The following is an 18,986-nucleotide window of genomic DNA, read 5'->3' on the forward strand; positions in this document are numbered from 1 at the left end:
TGAACTTCTCTATTGCTGTAGCACTCCTGTTGCCCATCTTTGTGATCTTTTTGAGTCTACGTTGTAACATGGCTACTAAAAGATAATGATCTGAGCAAACATCTGCTCTTCTGCTGATTCTGACATCCTTCAAAGAAGATGCCCATCTGTTAGTTATACACTCATGGTCTATCTGATTGACAGTCACATTGTCTGGTGGACTCCCTGTGAGCCTGGGAGTACTCTTGTGCTGGAAGAGACATCCTCCTCTCTTATAGGGGTTTGTACCACAGAGATTCAAGAGCCGTTTGCCATTATCAGCTTGGATGCCTTCTGCTGCTGAGCCCAGCCAGTAGAGTTGTTGCCACTTTGTGCTTGGAAGTCTCGCCTGTCATCAGCTTGATGTTGTGGTTAGGCACGACATCCAGGACTGCCGCACCTGCTTGTAGACTGAATCCTTTTCACTGTTGCTTGCTGTGCGTTTGTTGGTGCATATCCTTGGATTATTGTTCCCTTGACATGTCTTGTTTCAACCTGGTGGTTGTTCTGTCTTTCACTGGTTCCCAAGCCAGCAGGATTTTCACTGTGATGTTGTCCAGCATAATTCCTACGCTTCTTTTCTATGTTCCTCCTGAGTCGACAATTGTAGCGCCTTCAGATATCATCTTCCCACTCCCTGCCCATCTCGTCCCACTATTACACCAAGTATGGTCAGATGGTATTTTTTCATTTCTCTTGTAACCTGTGCCAGCTTTGCCGTACCATACAAAGTAGGTACATTCCACCTGCCTAGTCTTGTTACAGCTTTGGTCATTAGGATTCCATGTCTCAAGATCTCCGCTTCCTTTCGGCTTTCACTGAGCTCTGTCACATGTGGGTTTTGAGTGTCCTCTGCACCCACTGTCCCCAGGTTTTGGTTTAACTCTTTCTGTTACAGTAACGTTTTAGCTGAGTGGGTTGCAAACCTAACTGCAGAACCCTCCTTTTTTATCCAGGCCTGGGACCAGCACTGTGGCTAACAGTGGCAAAGTTCTCAAAAAGAAAAACAGCAACAACAAAAAGAATCCCCACATGTACAGCTTAAAAATCATGAGATTTTGTTACGATCTCACGATTCTTGGACATTTGGGGTTGGAGACTCTCTGTTAAGGGCACTTACAGGGGGATCCCAGCACCCAGGGACACAGCCCATGGGTCTGATTCCAAGACGGTGAGCCTTCCTGGATTTGCAGGCTGCAATGTCTCTCCTCTGTGCTGTAAGAGCTGATATAGGGATAAGTCAGAAGATTGGGTTATCCATGGTTATAACTCAGTGATTCCTTTGCTTGGATTGGATTCTTGAATAGCTTTCCAGCTAGCAAAGGATTCTCCGCTTCTTCCTGGCCCTGTTGCGCCCTTGGTTTCTTGCTCCTGCTTTCCACATCCTTTGTGTAAAGAAGGCTCTCCAGATTGAACCTCTGGCGGGGAGGTAGTCACCAAAGTCCTAGTGTTTGAATACAGACACGGAGCGCAGCTGAAAGGGGAAACTGATGCTGTAGCTGTCTTTTATGGAGCAAAAGCCAGCACAGCTTCACCAGTGGTGTGTCTGCAGCTCTGGCAATAGGGCATGCAAGTCAATTCGGGCTCACAGGTTTCAGAGCAAAGTGGTTTAAAGTTAGACCATAAACAACAGTGATTTACTGCATGTTTTAGTTACGACGGTGAATTTAGGAACCAGAGGGGCTTTTCCATCAAACTCTCATTTATGGGCATGAAACCACTTGGCAGTTTCTTCTTTGCTTCCTCTTTTTTAGGTCCTTTTGGCTCTTTTCTATTCTTATTTGCTGGATATTGGCTGACTGCGAGCTCCATCCTTCTCTAGGTCCAGCTGGAACTGGGACCTGGGGGAGACCAATTTCCTGTTAAATAAATATAGTCACGCCAGCCCTCTTCAAAAGCATTCGAGAGGCCATGCTCTCCCCTTTTGCTGGGCTTGTCATGCTCTGGTCTGAGCTCGGGGGCTGGCGCGCCGGTGGGGCTCTCCTGCATGAATTGGGGGTGCTATGGTTGTAAAGCAAAGCACTTGGAGTGTTGAGATGGTTTATAAATCCCAAAGCCTTATAAACTTCCGCGCCCCCTTTGCTTTGGCATCTGGGAGCTGTGCAACAATGACACTCTATTTTCCCTTTCTAGCTGCCGGAGCAGTAACAGGAAAAGCCTGGTGGTGGGAACGCCGTCTCCAACCCTCTCACGGCCTCTCTCCCCGCTCTCTGTGCCTACAGGTAGGAAAGGTCTGAGCTCCGGGGAGCAGGATATGCACCTGCTGTGGTTTTATCCTGGTTACTTTGGAGGGGCAATGCATGGCCCTAAGGTACCTTGCTGGCACCTTCAGTCCTTGCAAGATTCTTCGTTGGAAGGACTGGAGAGGCAACACCAGGTTGCCCTTGTGGGGTTTTTTTCTTATTCAGATGATTATGAAATCCCTTCTCGGTGGTGCATGTGCTGTGGGAAGATGCTGTGTGCCAGCAGTGTTGGTTTCTCTATTTTAGCAGTAACCTGGGTGTCAGCCCCTTGTGACGGGCGTGTGTGTTAGACTTGGGAGTTGTATCTATTGCAGAGTGGCAGCTGCACATGACATGGGTTAATAAATAAAGATAGGAGTGGGGGGAGGCCATGTTTTAACTTCGTCCTTGTAGCAGTTGCGGTTGTCGTGACAGTGACAGGGACAATTACCTTCCCACAGGATGTCTCCTGTCTTCAGGGAATGGGTTTATTTTCCAATAGGAATATAAGAAATCTTTACATCACAATTTACTTTGTGACTGTAACCTTAAGTAACCCCTGCTGTCAGAGGCGAGATCCCAGACAACAAGCCAATGGGCTGGATCACATGTTGCATTAATTTCTCTCTCTCTGTCTGCAGCTGGGAGCAGCCCTTTGGATAGCCCACGGAACTTCTCCACTAGCACGTCTGTCAGCTTTCCCTTTGCTCGCAGGTAAGCTGGGGCTGGCTTCCTTCTTCCCTCTCCTACCCCCAGCAGAGAAAGTAAATACCAGCAGACAGTGTTGGACTGAGAGAGAAGTGAAAGACTCAGCTCACATTTACAGTATTGCTTTCATGGCAAAAGGTGGTGCAGTGGGTAACTGCTGGCTTCTGCCTTTCACCTCCAGAGAGCAGTGTCTGCATGGTGCATGTGCTCATGAGTGAGAATGTGCTTGGGCGTCTCATCATGTTCTTTAATTAATCCATGGCACAGCTCAGTGTGATAATCTGTCTCTGTTCAAGAGTTGCCCATGGCTGAAGTGAAAGGGCCAGGGGGATTTGCAGGGCTTGGACTGACTTGGTCCAATGGCAGAGTCACTGCACAAACTCTGCCTGCTTTGCACCTGACTCAAGCCAGAACTAACATAACAGAGGAAAACTCCTTATTTTGGGTTGTGGGTGGGTGTTTAGAGACAGCCCCAGCTGGGTAGGAAGGGGAGGCCCTCTTTCCTGAGTCCCTTCAAAGCACTTTGTTAGCTGAAGCATTTGTCCCCAGAGTTCTGCTGTGTGCAGATTTCCCCCCTTAGCTCTTTGGAGACTGCGTGAGCTGTGATGCCTGCTAGAGCTGTCACCGTTCCCCACGAACAGAGAGAATACGGTAACCCGTGCGCCTAGGAAACGACAGCAAGCCTGGGAGTGTGGTTCTCGGTTACCGTCTTGTTCTTTTTTTCCTTCTTTTTGTTTGTCTCTTTCCTCTGCCTCTGTGTCTCGCTCCCTCTTCCTGGCTGATAATCTCCCACCACCCTGCAGTCATGCTGCTCGGACTGACAGGTAATTACGAGAAGGAACCAAGCCTTTCCAGAGAGAGGTGTGGAATGGAGGGGGCCTGTGTTCAGTGGGTAATGCCTGCTCCACTTTGACGTGTCCCTTGTCTCGGTGTGTTTGTACCTCGCTTGTCCTGAGCATAACCCCCATTGTGGCAGTGCCCGATTTAATCAGTCTGTGACTGGGCTCCATAATTCTCTGCGGCTCCAGGAACAGACACGGCTCTGTTCCCCTCACATGGCCGTTGGCCAGGAGTCCAGACCCAAATTCTGCCCCACTTTAAAACTTCTCACCAGATTATAAACAGTGTCCTGGATTCTAAACAGCTGCTCCTCTGAAATCTACAACTAGGTCACCAGGAAAAATCGCCAATGCATGTACAGGGTGGAGATGGGAACAGTGCTCTCCAGGCCCTGCTGGGTTGATGCCATTAACCTCCCTGGTGTACGTAGGCAGAAATAAACAACCAGGAAGTCAAGTTTAATTTCAAGAATCATTAGGGAAAATGGGGAGTGTTAACTCCTTGTTTGCCAAATGGGAAAGAGCTAGGATGAAGCAAATGAGACTTTATTCTCAAGCTGCTAATGATGGGAAAACAGAAAAATGATGATGCAAGCAACTTACGAGGCTGAGCCGGCTCCTGATGCGAGAGCCCTTGGCACTGCTAAAGGCCTTACTGTGGGGGCTTGGCCGATTCTCATAACTTATCCCGGCGAGCTGCTGGGATAAAGCGGGAATTTTCCGTAATATTTTCATGACTCCTATGTGTGCCTCAGTTTCCCTCTGTACTTTGTATTGGTACCCAGTGAAGGGAAAAGGGTCAAGTCTGCTCTTGGGGACAGCACAGGACATGAGGTCCCCTTGCTGGCTGGGCTGTAGCGAATAAGCTCCTTAAGAAACTGGTTGAAACTGACCCAAATCAGCAGAGGGTCCAGCAGGACAATGGAAGCCCCAAGGACTGAACAAAGCTCTGGGGCGGGGTGGGGGTGAACTCAGCATGGCCCTACCTGGAGACAAAGGACGAGGAGGTGACCAGCAGGGGATAAAGAACAGGCCGCTGGAAGAAGCTGGCAGCTCTCTCCTGGGACTGGCTAAGGAGTCCAAGAGAGAGACCGCCTGTGATGGAATTCGCTGCAGTTTGGCTGGTGGATTGCTCTGGCTTGGCTGGAATGAACTATTTTCACCTTCATTTCTCTGTGCTAATCTGAGGACTCCCAGTGCCGCGTTCCAGTTGACTGACTAACCCTACTGTGTTTGAAAAACACTGTGTGGTGTCCTGCACATCTGGCTGCAGTGCCTCACTCCCTGGGGCATGTACCAGTCTCGAAGCAGGAGTCTCTCAGTTGGACTCCCTGAGCAGAAGTCACAGCATGAAGCAGGAGGGCTGAAGCCCAGAGGCTCAGTCTCGAAGGCAGTGTGGCTGCGTGGCCGTTCCTGAAGGAACAGTGAGAGACCTTGGGGGTCCTCCAAGAGACTGTTTAAAAGCTGGGGCATAGCCCCGAGCCTGTGGCTCCGTGGCAGCTGGGTTAGGCAAATGGGGAAGCTGAGGCCAGAGAGGTGAAGTGACCTACACAGTGAGTCAGTGACAGGGACGTAGCGCACTGGGCTCGGCTCCCAAGCCCTTAGTCTACTAGAAAACACTCCCAGCAAAAATACCCTTCTAGGTTTTAAATTTCTGGCATCTTGTTTATAGCGGGGGCGGGGTGGGGGCGCGTCCATTGTGCGTGTTCGCTTTTCATACGCTCGTAGGAATCGTGCTGTTCTGTAGAATAAAATCCCAGGGGCCCAAATTTAACTCTCATTAAAAATCCCAACCTAACGTTTTCCCCTCCCTAAGTGGATTTGTTCAAGCGCAGTCCTGGAAAGAACACAGAATAGAGCTGTCACACGGAGTTGTCACCCGCTCACTGACTGAGAACAGCACCAGTTCATAGGGACACGTGCACCAATTTGTCCCTCTGCTGCAGCAGGGACATAACCTAGTTTCTAGGATTCTGGCATTACATTCCCCTCAGCCATAAAATTAATTGTACAAAGTCGTTATTACTTATGTGAAGTGATATCAAAATACATCTGGCATAAGAGGCTTTGGATTGCAGCTGGCTGGGCCAGAGCGAGGTGCCTGTTCCTGCCCACAGCACTTTGACATTCATTGTTCCTTTGTTTGCATTTAAACAAAGTTTTCCCTGTGTGATCCGTGTGTTTCCTATTGCAGGGCTGATGGCAGAAGGTGGTCACTGGCTTCGCTACCCTCGTCTGGCTATGGGACTAACACCCCCAGTTCCACTGTCTCGGTAAAGCTATCCAGCCGTCTGTAACAGGAGAGGGAAATCTGAAATAGTGGCTGCCTGGTGTGCCTGCCTCAGTTTCACCTTCAATTGTTCCCAGAAATAATCTAAACACTCCTTGAGTATAAATACAGCCCTTGGAGGGTTAATTTAATACAAACAAAAGCTCTTTGTGTACAAACTGTAACAACACAAGTCCCCACAGTCCATCCATGAACCTCAGCATCTCTCACCACACTCTCCTCTCTGGTATGGTGTTAGTGTCCCTCCCCATGCCTCGTGCCTGGGCTTCAGCCTCTCTAAGGTCCTCTGGCTTCAGCTCTACAGCCCAGAGAGCCAGCAGGCATCTCCTGCCTTCTCTGACATGGGAAGATCAGCAGGCTAGCCCCATCTGGTCTCTCAGCCCTTCTCAGCTTCCCGGCTCTGGCTCTCTGGTGGCCCCCTCCATTGGCTTCCTGACCATTCCTCCCTCTTTCTCGGGAGGGCCTCATGAGCCCGGACACCTTCTCCAGTCTCTGGTCCCTAGTGCCCTCACCTGACTCACCCAGTCTGTCTCCTCAGGCCCAGGTGCCTCTTTTAAGCCTAACTGGGAATCAGAGGCTCTAGACTCTCCTCCCTCCGAAGGGGCCAGTGCCACCATGTGACATGGGGTTTAAATCTCCCCTGAGCTCTGTAGTCTCCATTCCTCAACATCGCATTCTCTGGAGCTTCTCTGCATGGCCAGATGTTTTGTTCAGATGTTATTTTTACAGTGTGCTTCTGAGTTAGCTGCAGCACTTTGTAGATGGCAGGTTCTTTTTTTGCAAGTGAATACTGGGGGCTGCACGTCTGGGTTGGGGTGCACTGTGGAGCTGTTTGGGGAGCCCAGGACTGTAACAGAAGAGGATGCTACAGACTGGGACTGAGGGTCTGTAGGGAGCTCGAATAGCAGAGGAGTCGCAGGTCAGAGCTGTCTGGGGCAGCTCGGACAGTGCCTGATCTCATGGTGGTTGAGGTGGCGAATGCAATCCATTTTTCACACTTGTGTGCAGCAAATTTGGGAGCGTTTGTAAAAGGCCCACAGGCTGCCCGTCAGTATTTCCAGTCTATTAAAGGAGTCCGAGGCAGCTGTTTCTAATGAATTCTCTGTTTCCATCCTGCTCCTATGGAGGAATTTAGGTGTCTCCTAACCACTTGCATTTGTTGTTCTATCCAGTCGTCTTCATCCTCTCAGGAGCGTCTGCACCAGTTACCGTACCAGCCCACCCTCGATGAGCTGCATTTCCTCTCTAAGCATTTCCGCAGCACAGAGTGTGTCACGGACGAGGAGGGGCGCCGTTCCCCCTGCCTGCGGCCACGATCCAGGAGCCTTAGGTATCCAAAGCCTCTGGCTGCCCCGAGTTTTCCAAAATGTATATGTGTGTGTGTGTGTGTGTGTGTGTGTGTGTGTGTGTGTGTATGTGTGCGAGATTTTGTGTCGGATGCCTGTAAATGATGCTGGTGAAGGAGGCATTTCATTGTCCCAGGCACTGCCAGACTGGAGCAGGCCCATCTCTGTCTGATGCAGGCTGGCACTTGCTGCTTCAGAGGAAGGCACAGGAAGCCCCCTAGTGGACAGTTATGGAATAGCCTGGACACAGGTTGGCTGTACCAGTCTGATTCTCTGCTCTCCGTGAGAGTCTGGTGGTGTGAAACTTGGTACTTCTTCTGCTTTACTACACAGACCCTGTTCTGCAGAAATGCCACTGCTTTCCCTGCAGCGCTTCCATGAATGGAAAATGGCGGGAGTTTGATTCTAAAGCACAGTGCAATAAATCTCACGCTAATCCTTTTGGTGCTCCCGGGCCTCTCAGGAGGCTCTCCTCTGGACTTGGTGTACAGGCCATACACAAGTCTGCTAGCATCAGGCTTTTGTTACTGGAAACTGTTTACGTCTGAGACGCAGGCTCTTGAAGCTGAGATTACAGAAGCTTTGTTTGAAGCGCCTTGTTATGTTTATTTTGTGTCCCTCTGTTGGGACTCATGCCTTCACGCTGACCCTTGGGGGTGTCACAGCACATTGAGAGGTAAATTCTCAACTGATCCTAAGATCAGATCAGGGCATACCTGAAAATCTGTCCTTGCAGACCCTACTGCAGGTTGGGATCAAAGTCAAGAGGCCAGGAATCAGACTTACCGTTGAAAGATTTTTAAAAAATCTGTTTATGTAACTAGATCTAGAAGCATTATGTGTATTAAATAAAAGCTAGGTGCTCTGTGTACATCTGTTTGCAATGCCTTTTTTCTTCCCTCACCCCCGTTCTCCACAACCATTGCTTTTTAGAACCCAGAACCGCAAGCAGGTGTACAGCATTCTCAGAGATTTCATGCAGTGTATTTGTGTGTAGATGCATCTGTCTGTTCCCTTCTTGTACATAGGCACATTGCATGAAATTCACAAGAAAGGTCCAGCATGGGAGTGCAGCAGAGAAGTACAAGCAAGAATGCCTGGCAACTCCTCCTCAACTTCTGCACCTTACAATAGACTAAACATGCAGACCTCCTGAATTTGACAGTGCCCCTTCATAAACTTGCTGTGCATTGGGATGTCAAGTTTCCATTCATTGGTTTGTTCTCCAGTTGTCAAGTGCAGCAAGTTTGCATCCTCACAGGGAATATTTCAGTTAAATACTTTTTCCCGTGGTGGAATGTGTTTAGAGGCCTCATTTGTAACCAGGCTTCTCTGGGTTCTTATTGGGCGAGAGCTGTAATTGGTCCTGGGCTTTGTCGCCTGAAATTTCATTAAAATTAGATTAATTATCTCAAGGGCTTTACAAGTGGATGAATGCTAGTTATATGGCTGCCATCACTTGTACATAGCACATACAAAGAGTCCCTTGCCAGGCTGCGGCTTACTTCTTAGTTACTGAAATGAGAACGGGGGGAGAGTTGAAACTGGTTTTGATCTTGGCATTTGTTATCTCTTGGTTAACGAGTTGGTGGCTGCTCCCTGTAACTGGCTTTGTGTAACAGGATTAAGATTCTGGTGGTGGCGTTGTGGCCAGGGGAGAAAGGAGGATCCACTGAATTCACTGGTGGCCTAAAAAAGTTAAACAATTCATGTGAAGATCCCTCTGTGCCCTGCAAAAAACTAAAATCAGTTGTTTTGCTGCCAGCAGTGAAAAGGCAACTACAGCAGCAGATCGAGAGACCCTGGGTGTCTGTCACACTGCTGGCCTGCTCACAGGTGGCTGTGGTCTAGGCATCTCTCCAGTGGCATTATACTTTGCTGGGACTGGGGCGAAAGGGAAAGCAAAAGGACAAGCCCTTTCTTTAATGGACGCATTAGTCTCTCAGCTCTGGAGACCTAGATTCAAAACTACCTTGGCTTATAAATGCCATGAGTTTGGAGGTCGGAGTAGCTTATTGCAGACAGTTGTTCAGATCAGACAGCTGCCAGGCAGTCTCTTCTGTCGGCCAGTCTCTCCTCCTGGAGAGACCTGTGGTAGACTAACAGGTAGGGGTGCTGACTGGGAATGTGGTAGGAGATGGTCCGCAAGGGGCGGAGGGATAGCTCAGTGGTTTGAGCATTGGCCTGCTAAACCCAGGGTTGTGAGTTCAATCCTTGATGGGGCCATTTAGGGATCTGGGGCAAAAATCTGTCTGGGGATTGGTCCTGCTTTGAGCAGGGGGTTGGACTAGATACCTCCTGAGGTCCCTTCCAACCCTGATAGTCTATGATTCTAAGTCAGGAATGAGGAGCAGTTCCCGAGGGGAAGCTCCAGGGCAGCAGTGAGTTGTGTTGCTGTTGGTGCATTGGGGAGCTGTATTTGGGGGTGCAGGTGCCCTGGGGGAGTCACTGACTGTCAGGATGCTGAGTGCTTGGTGTGAATGTGCTTTAATGGCTTGTGAAACGTGGCAGTTGAATAGAAAACAAAGTGTGATGAGTCTCCAAAGGCATTTAAGACGGCACAAACCCATAATTACTTGGTTTTCTGAAGATAAACCTGTTCTTTCCCCCCAGCCCTGGACGAACAAGTGGAGCTTTTGATAATGAGATTGTTATGATGAATCACGTCTACAAGGAACGATTCCCGAAGGTAACTGCCCGGAGCTCAGAAAGATGATTCGAACATAACATATCTTCGGCTTTTCAGCAATTCAGTCTCTAGCAAAATCATTTCTGTTCTTTGTCCTGGGACACAAAGTGTACCTTACAGGGGCGGTGTATGAGGGGGCTGGAAACCTGGTAATTCACTGGGGGGAGAGCAGAAGATTCATAATGTCCTCTCCCGGTCACCGTGGAGCATGTGTTACTGCAGCAACATGAAACTGTCTCAGTAACAGTCTCTGGACACCACTTCTTGGTTAAAACAATGTCCGTGTAAGCACGTGAATATTGTGCTGAGATTTTCAAATGAAACAATATCAGCGCAGTCACAGCGCAGTCTAAAATAGCGAGACATAATATCACAAAAGCAGGGAAATGCTCGTTCCGGCTGTTTGTACAGCTGCATTGGTCCTAGGGTGCCATGGCACAGCTCAAAGTCGCATATGTAAGAGGAACATTCTTTCCAGCACATCCCTAATGTGAGGATTAGTACAACTATTTTGTACGCTGCTGGCATGCTGCAGTCATAAAGGACAGCCCAGTGCGTGCCAGCCTCCGGGTCTGGACTAGCTGGGATCCAGGCTTAGGTGCTGCATTACCTGGGCACAGCAGCTCAGAGTTAACGTAACTTCCAGCAGCAGCTTTTCCATTTTGTCAGCTGGCAATTTCCCGGCTGCGAGCCTGCCCGGGGAGATAATAAACAAAGCAACAAGCCCCTTTGTTTTAATCCTTCCTCTGGTTTCATATGTTTCTACTTAAAGGTTTATGGGGGGAAAGAGCTGGTAATGCTGAGTGCCAGATCACTTGGAAATGACCCATCTCTGATGCGCTGTCATACTGAGAGGCCTGTCCTGCAGCTAGGAGTGTTTGGACCACAAGGGTCTGCTCTGCAATCTTCTCAGAAGGACGTTCAGGAATGGCCGCTCTCTCTGTCTCTAAATGAACCCAGGCTTGGGTGTGCACTGGGGCTTTTAGCCAGTGGGGTAGCTGCACCTGTGCAAACCACAGGGCCAGAGCCTTCAGCTGGTGTAAACTGCCATAGCTCCAAGTTCACTCCAGCTGAGGATATGGCCCCTATGTAAATGTGCTGCACTTGTGCAGGTCATGGCTTGCCCCGGGGCAGCGCACTTGAGTTTGCACTGGGTCAGCTGTGCTGATGGCTAACACCCGGATGTAGGCTCAAGGTCTCAGTCCCCCTGTAGTCATCTCCTGCTCTGCCCTGCAGGCCACAGCGCAGATGGAGGAGCGCCTGCAGGGGACCATCACTAGCTGCTCGTCTAGCAGTATGCTGCCCCTTGCTGATGGCGTGCTGGGGTTCATCCACCATCAGATCATTGAGCTGGCCCGAGACTGCCTGGCCAAGTCCCAACAAGCTCTCATCACGTCACGCTACTTCATGGAGCTGCAGGAGAAACTGGAGAAAATGCTCCACGATGTGAGTGTTTGGGTGTTCTCACAATCCCCCCTCCTCCCAACCCTGGCCCCCCACTGACACTGGCTGTTTGGTGACCTGGGCATTTGTCTCGTTCTCTGTAGGCCCAGGAGCGTTCAGAGAGTGAGGAAGTGAGGTTCATTGACCAGCTGGTCAGGAAGCTGCTGCTAATAATATCCCGCCCTGCCCGCCTTCTGGAGTGCTTGGTAAGTAGTACTGCGTGGCCTGCCAGACTGTGCGCATATGCAGGTCTCTGTCATGGGTATGCCTCATTTGGAAAGGGAAGTGCTCGTTACTCATGGAGTAAATTAGAAAGAATCACTTCCTGCAAAACAGCTTGATCCACATTCGTGCACCCAACAACTCAAAAACAGTGCAGCTCCTCTGTTGCGTGCGCAGTAACTGAGTAACCCTAACACAAGCTTGCCTGTAGTCACTAACCCGGCCACCGAGCTTCAGACTCACCGTTAGGGAACTTGGTCAGGGATCAGAGAGAGACGATGAAGACATTCAGATCTTTAGATCCATGAATATTACAGTACAGGACGGTGCTGGGTTTCCTTGTGAGGTGGGAATGTCTAATCTGTTTTTCTTTTCTTGTCCATCTTTACCTTTTATCCGTTACACTTAACCTCCAGCACACATTCTCCTTTGGTTATTAATCCACCTTGAAAACCTAAAGTTATCGGTGGCACATTTCCAAATCTCTCTCAGTAGGGCTAGTCTGAGAATTGTTTACAGATGGAAGGAACATAGGTATGTCAGCTCAGGCATACAGCCAGCTTGCCCCCTGAATTCTGGGCCATGGGCACATGGCTGGATTTTTCAGCCAGGGATTACACTGGAAACGCAGACACAAACCCAAGATCAGGGGAGCTGTGGTTTTCCTGCAGAGGTCTGATGCCCAGGTAGCATCCCATAACTCCAGAGCTAAAGGGAACCCTATCATTGCAATCTATGACAGTGACTCTAATTCCATTTAAGAACATCATAGTATATCAGGGTTGGAAGGGACCTCCATAGGTCATCTAATCCAACCCCCTGTTCAAAGCAGGACCAATCCCCAATTTTTGCCCCAGATCCCTAAAATGGCCCCTTCCAGGATTGAACTCACAACCCTGGGTTTAGCAGGCCAATGCTCAAACCACTGAGCTAACCCTCCCCCCTGCGTACTGTGAGGCCTGGAACCCAGAGTCATGTCTGGCTTTCTGCTGGGGAAGCAGCCTGTGTGGTGGTGGAGGTGCTTTTATTTAGGGACACAAAGGCAGAACTCATTTCTTGACTGCAATTTTTCTCCTTTGGCTAGGAGTTTGATCCTGAGGAATTCTATCATCTTCTGGAAGCCGCGGAAGGACATGCTAAAGTAGGCCAAGGAATAAAAACTGATATCCCGCGGTACATCATCAGCCAGCTGGGGCTTGCCAAGGACCCTCTGGAGGGTAGGGATGTTTTACAGCTCTTGGACTGTGTCTGGCTGAGTGACCAGGGGATCAGGAACAGGAGAGGGAGCCTCTCGCACATGGCTGTTGCCAGTTAGAGCTAGCATGTGTTGGAAGGTCTCTGCTACTCCCAGGCTAGGAGCTGCCCAAATCCCAAAAGTCACCGCTGCAGTTAACGCTAGTGGCAGCTTGCTGACATTCTCAGCCAAAGGAGAAGGACTGAACAGGCTCTTCTGAGGGTGGTACCTCCAAGGCAAAGCGGGGTGGTGGCGTGGCTGCATGGGGTGGAGACGTTTGTGCTGCCCCTGCCTGTGCTGAAAGTGCTCCACGGACAGACCGAGAGCTTGTCGCTCCAGTACACCTTGCTGCTGGGCAGAATGACAGAGATGGACCCGCACTATGAAACGAAACCAAAGCAGATGCGGCAGGACTGTCAGCAATCGCTATGCAGCCAGCAGGGCGGGTCTAGGTAGCTGTTGGTGTATCCTCTGGGCTGCCCTTTCCCCTCAACTCTGGTGAAGTGACAGTGCAGATGTTTCCTAATGTGTGCGTAAGGCAGTAACCCCCTCCCAGGCCCGCAGTGCAGGTGACTGCTGCCGGATGGGATTTGTGCTTTCTCCCCACTGGATCTTGCTCTGTGGTAAGTGTATAAACATTGCATCCCCAAATGCGGGTTCACGCAGAATGCAGGCTGCGATGTGACCTGCCCAAGTGTTAAGGTTCCGATAGCATCACATTGCATTGGAATAGATGCTTATGAGGCCAATCAGGAGATCTCCGAGACCAACGGGTAACTCTTTCTTCAGCAAGTTCTGACTGATCCTTATTGGAATTAGCCTTGAAGTTGTTGCTGTTGGAAAGGTACCTCTCTCGATGCTGTGGTAGCGAGGGTTCAGATGGCTTGTCCAGGGATTCGCGCACAGGGCTGAAGCAGTCTGTGCAGGGATAAAAGTGCATCAGCTTCCAAACCCACCCGTGCTTGGACTATGGCAGTGGAGTGGGATGTGCATTCCAGGCCTGTATCCAAGTCTCTGCATGCCAGAACCAAATTCTCCTTCATTATCGCTCGCTACATATTAAATACAGTAGATTACTTTCAAGAACACTTAATCCATGGGAAGCCAAGGCCTGTGGGGGAACGCAGAAAGGACTGTGCAGAGTAGTTAGAATTATATAAATGTTTAACCCCTTGATGCCAGGACCCTGAATTTCCCTGCATGAATGGGGCTGCAGGCGGGCAGACATCAAAAAGGTTGGGCCTACAGAGTTGTTAATGGGCGTCTGCAGAAACGTCTGAACACAGAGTGGGGTATGGATGGTGACACTTTCTACTCTGGGCATTAGTTTTTGTTAGTGGTAAAGGCCTCCAAGAGCCCGAAGCTTCCATTCTGACAGATATCTGTGAGTCAGGCTGCCCGCTGCCTGCCAAGCTTCCTTGTGGTGTTTTGGTGCTCCCAGCCCTAGGAGGAACTGAGCTTGGACTTGCAGAGGGATGGGGGAGAGACCAGAAGTTAGTCAAGCACTTGAGGATGGCAGAGGCTCGATGTGGGCAAAGTTTTGTATGTGTTCTTCTTTATCCAGACCAGTTTGCTGATCCCAAGTATATAGCAGCCCATTACATCTGCAGTCAGAATATTGGCTGCAGAGGGGTTGTGTGTGCAGCAAACCCAGACAATGCAGTGGGAGTGGGCCAGGAAAAGCATCTCTGCGGCTTTTGGTGAAGTTGGCACCCAGTGCAGGTTGCTCAGTGAACTTGTGCGAGGCATCTCGTGTGTAGACGGCACCTTCTGCTAGCCTGATACTAGCTGCGGCAGCAGGGTCAACCCTATGTCTGGAAAAGGTGGTCAATTTTCTAACAAAAAACTTCTCCAGAAGGGAGCAGTGTGCAAATCTCAGTGGAGTTCCCTTAATCCAGGATAGATGGGTTTCAGTTCCTCCTCCCTCTGAAGCAGCAGCAGCGTGTCTGTGTAGTCTGTTGAATTCCTGACAGCTAGCTCTTTCCGTTTTTCTGCAGAAATGGTTCAGCTGGATCATTTTGATAGTGGGAACACCATGACCCCAGAGAATGACGACTCCCATGAGGTAAGGCCATCCAGCCTGAGTTAGTGTTCGCATTTACCAACCAGCTTCTCTGACACTGAGCACATTAACTCTTGGCAACCCGTATAAGGCAATGCCAGGAGGCTGTCTGCATTCCCAGGGAGCCTGGAGATGGAATTGTCCATCCATAGAGAGTTGCTGAAACTGTGTGAATTTTTGAAGGTACATGTCTTATGGACACCCCTATTCCTGTACATGGATCCTCCCGTTGGCACCTGGACACGTGGAACGGGCATGTGCTTGACACAGTTTTGCCTTGACAGTTCACTGTTTGTAAAGTGCAGTTGATTTCTGATGTGGTGGCTTCTAAGGATGCTGAGCAACAACCGCCTGCTTTGAGTGTAGGTCTAGGTTTGCTTTTACTGGTCAGACTAGCGAAAGCCTCCCTTTGTGTGATGGGCACCATAGGGGGAGGGAAGGGTGGGCAGGAGCGTTTCCCAGGGCTAGCGAATTGTGGAGGGGAAGCATACGCTGTATTTACAGTCACAGTGCCGGGATGTGCAGAAAGATCAAACACCCCTTTGTGTGTGTCTCACGCAGAGCCGGGCCTCAGCTGCCGCTTCTCGGAGGAAACCCTGTGAGAGTGACTTTGAGACCATCAAGTTGATCAGCAATGGGGCCTATGGGTAAGTTGAAGAGAGAGCCTCTGCTTCAGTGCAGGGCGCTCAGGAGCTTACCGGCTTGGGGCTGCGCTGAGCAATCCACCCACTGGCTTTTTGCAAACGATCTAAGTGTGAACTAATCACCTTAGCGTTGGGCCTGGCCTGAGCAAGACCAGCTCCTCTGGAAAGAAGGCACAATGCTGGTGAGTGCAGAGAGGGACAGAGCAGGCCTGGTATCTTGCTTACTGTGTCGGTCTTGGCACTTTAACGCGACTCCATTGAGTGTGTCATTACAGCTACTGCACATAAATCCTTCTGGCGAGGAGCAGCTTGCCACGTTTGACAATGGCGCCTGCCTCGCTGCTGGGGTTGTAAATAAGGCCAGTGTTCAGTAAGAGGATGCGGCTGGCAGCCTGCTTGCAAATGTCCTGCTTGCAAATGCCCGTTGTAATTGACCTATTTGTCAAATATCACCCTTTGCACGTGGGGGACGCAGTGCTTGGCAGGTTAGCGGCTAACCTCCCGAAACCCCATGCCAGAGTCCTGAGCACCTGCTCGCTGTCACTGGGAACTGCTCCGGGTGGTGGGAGACGCAGGTTTCTCGATGCTTTACAAGTGTTTTGAAGCAACAAGTCCAGCTGTTCTGGTCGATACACTTGACAGCAGCTGTGGGAGCCCCGTGCACTCAGTAGTGACCCCTGCAGTGCCTGCAGCGTGGAGGGCGCTATCATCGCTTTCTCCCCTCCTAGGGCCGTGTATCTGGTGAGGCACAGAGAGACCAGGCAGCGTTTTGCTATAAAGAAAATTAACAAGCAAAACCTCATTCTGCGGAACCAGATCCAGCAGGTGTTTGTGGAGAGGGACATTCTCACCTTTGCCGAGAACCCCTTTGTGGTCAGCATGTTTTGCTCCTTTGAAACCAAAAGGCACCTGTGCATGGTGATGGAATACGTGGAAGGTGAGAGCGAAGCTGGTCACCCAAGGGCCGAATGGGGGCTTTACACTGCGGTTGTTAGAGTGGATTTTTTTTTTAAAAAAACACTTAACCTGCCGTCCTAGGGTAGGAAAACAAAGATCCCCAAAGTGAGGGCTGCCGCCTGTGAATGCTTTTAGCTCTCATGGCCACCAGGCCCCTCAGTACTGAATGTCTCTGCGATGTCCTGTGTGAGCACACGTCACGCTGCCCTCTGCTCCCCGTGCCTGTCCTGTTCCTGCAGGAATGGAGGGTCCTCCTTCCTTCGCAGAGCAGAGACTCCAAAACCATCTGCTGCCCGTTGAGAGAGAAGCTTGGTCTGTGCACACGACTTGGAGACAGGTGCTCCCTCGTGTTACCCTCTCTCTGCCTCTGTTTCCCTCTCTGTAAAACATCGTGTGCGTGCGTGTGTGCGTGCGTGTAAAAATACTCCCCTGCTTTAATCTGTTCTTCTTTCTGAAGCAGTTCTGTGAATGGTGATTTAATGTCTCTGGTGTGTTCCCTCTGCCATCTGTCCATCTGCATCCAAACATGTAACAAACATGCATTCGCCAGGTAACCATGTCTTTGAGCTGCAGCAGAACCTCCTTGCTGTGTCTCAATCCTAGACCTGCTGTTCTCCGCTTGTACCAGTGCAACATCCCAAAAACTGGAGAGCTGAGTGCTGCCTGAAGCAGAGCAGCAGGGGCTGGCAGATGGGTGGCCACGCAGGTTCAGAAAGAAAGGCTTTTCTGCCATATGCAATTGGCCAGGGATACTTTTCCTCTTTCTAGCATTGGGTTGCGGCCACTCGGAGGCAGTATCCAGGACTTGACAGCTCAGGGTCTGATTTGGTGTAGGGAGTCCTACGTTCCTGTTAAGAAGAAGTTCCTTGAAATCCTTGAGGATGCCCTGAGCCCAGTCCTGCATGCTGCACAGTTGCCTGTGGCTCATGGAGAGTTTGTATGTTTCTGTAGGAGGGGACTGTGCCACGTTACTGAAGAACATGGGTCCTCTGCCAGTCGACATGGCCCGGATGTACTTTGCAGAGACTGTTCTAGCTCTGGAATATCTTCACAACTATGGGATTGTGCACAGGGACCTGAAGCCTGACAAGTAAGGACAGGAAGGGGGCTCAGGGTTGGAGGAGCATGGGCAAGAGGCTGTCAGATTCTAAAGTGGGGAAGTGTGGGGGGGGTTCCTTTGTATCCCCTTTCCCCACTGAGAGTGATGGGAGCTGCTTCTGGCTGAGTGATCCCAAGTCATGAGCAGAAAGCAGCCAGCCTTTTCAATGTAATTCTTAGAGTGGGGCCCTGCCTCTGCTCTCTGCTTCATACCAGGCTCTGCTAGGGAGCGAGCCAGTGAGATTACACATGCATCTTCTCTCTTGCAGTTTGTTAATCACTTCAATGGGTCACATCAAACTAACAGACTTCGGCCTGTCAAAGATTGGGCTGATGAACATGACCACGAACTTGTATGAAGGACACATTGAGAAGGACACTCGAGAGTTCATGGACAAGCAGGTATGTCCAGGATCTCGGTAGGCTCAGATTCCATGCTGTAGTGGGTGGGGCCATTGGTTCAAACAATCTCTCTTGGTCCCCGAGGGAGGGTGGGAATGCTGTATCCATATCTCCCCATCTCGGAGACAGCATAGTTCTGGGCACGCTGTAGCAGTACTTGGGCTGCTATGGAGAGCAGAGGTTCCAGTATTACCAACACCTCTTTGAATGCAGGTGTGCGGCACTCCCGAATACATTGCGCCAGAGGTGATCTTAATACAAGGCTACGGGAAGCCTGTCGACTGGTGGGCCATGGGCATCATCCTGTATGAGTTCCTCGTGGGCTGCGTCCCCTTCTTCGGAGACACCCCAGAAGAGCTCTTTGGGCAGGTGATCAGCGGTAGGTCTCTAGCAATGGTCAATACCCTGAGCCATCCTCTCGTCTTCGTTCCGGGAGCTTTCTGGGTCTGAGTGTTCCTAGCCCTTCTTTGTCTTGCGTTATGTCAGCACCAGGTATGGGGCGTTTGGGTATTTGGGTTAGTGCTTCTGGGACACTGAGACTCTGAACCATGCAGGCACCACTTCCTGTTATAGGCCTCAGAGCACAGCTCATCTGCGTGTTAACAAGATGAGATTTTGCCCTTCTGTAGCCTCTTCCATCCAAGGTCCTCAAAGGGCTTTACAAACGCTTACCAATGAACATTTGCCTGCAGAGGTTCCTGGGCTTCTCTCATGATTATGATTGGACATTGGCGCAGCCCTGGCTTTGTGGCAGGTTAGAGTGTGCAGCTGGCTCGCTGGGCCAGGCACGTAGTCTTTTGAACTGATTCAGT

At 50.3% G+C, this 18,986-nt stretch overlaps 1 protein-coding gene across 2 annotated transcripts in view; it reads left to right on the forward strand.

Moving 5' to 3' along the window:
* Nucleotides 1-18,986, forward strand: part of MAST3 (microtubule associated serine/threonine kinase 3) — a 52,159-nt gene that overhangs the window by 15,892 nt on the left and 17,281 nt on the right. The window contains exons 2-16 of one of the 2 annotated variants that reach the window (XM_024194233.2): nucleotides 2,152-2,240; nucleotides 2,882-2,954; nucleotides 3,752-3,772; nucleotides 5,982-6,060; nucleotides 7,250-7,407; nucleotides 10,037-10,112; nucleotides 11,349-11,558; nucleotides 11,660-11,761; nucleotides 12,862-12,994; nucleotides 15,009-15,076; nucleotides 15,635-15,720; nucleotides 16,446-16,654; nucleotides 17,626-17,764; nucleotides 18,042-18,174; nucleotides 18,388-18,553. In XM_024194233.2, the coding sequence (XP_024050001.1) occupies nucleotides 2,152-2,240; nucleotides 2,882-2,954; nucleotides 3,752-3,772; nucleotides 5,982-6,060; nucleotides 7,250-7,407; nucleotides 10,037-10,112; nucleotides 11,349-11,558; nucleotides 11,660-11,761; nucleotides 12,862-12,994; nucleotides 15,009-15,076; nucleotides 15,635-15,720; nucleotides 16,446-16,654; nucleotides 17,626-17,764; nucleotides 18,042-18,174; nucleotides 18,388-18,553 (1,742 nt within the window). The remainder of the gene's footprint in view (nucleotides 1-2,151; nucleotides 2,241-2,881; nucleotides 2,955-3,751; nucleotides 3,773-5,981; nucleotides 6,061-7,249; nucleotides 7,408-10,036; nucleotides 10,113-11,348; nucleotides 11,559-11,659; nucleotides 11,762-12,861; nucleotides 12,995-15,008; nucleotides 15,077-15,634; nucleotides 15,721-16,445; nucleotides 16,655-17,625; nucleotides 17,765-18,041; nucleotides 18,175-18,387; nucleotides 18,554-18,986) is intronic. The other variant, XM_024194234.2, reaches the window with a different exon arrangement.

This window comes from Terrapene carolina, unplaced genomic scaffold, assembly GCF_002925995.2.
Source record: "Terrapene carolina triunguis isolate 2854851 unplaced genomic scaffold, T_m_triunguis-2.0 Scaffold194, whole genome shotgun sequence".
Classification (NCBI taxonomy): domain Eukaryota; kingdom Metazoa; phylum Chordata; order Testudines; family Emydidae; genus Terrapene; species Terrapene triunguis.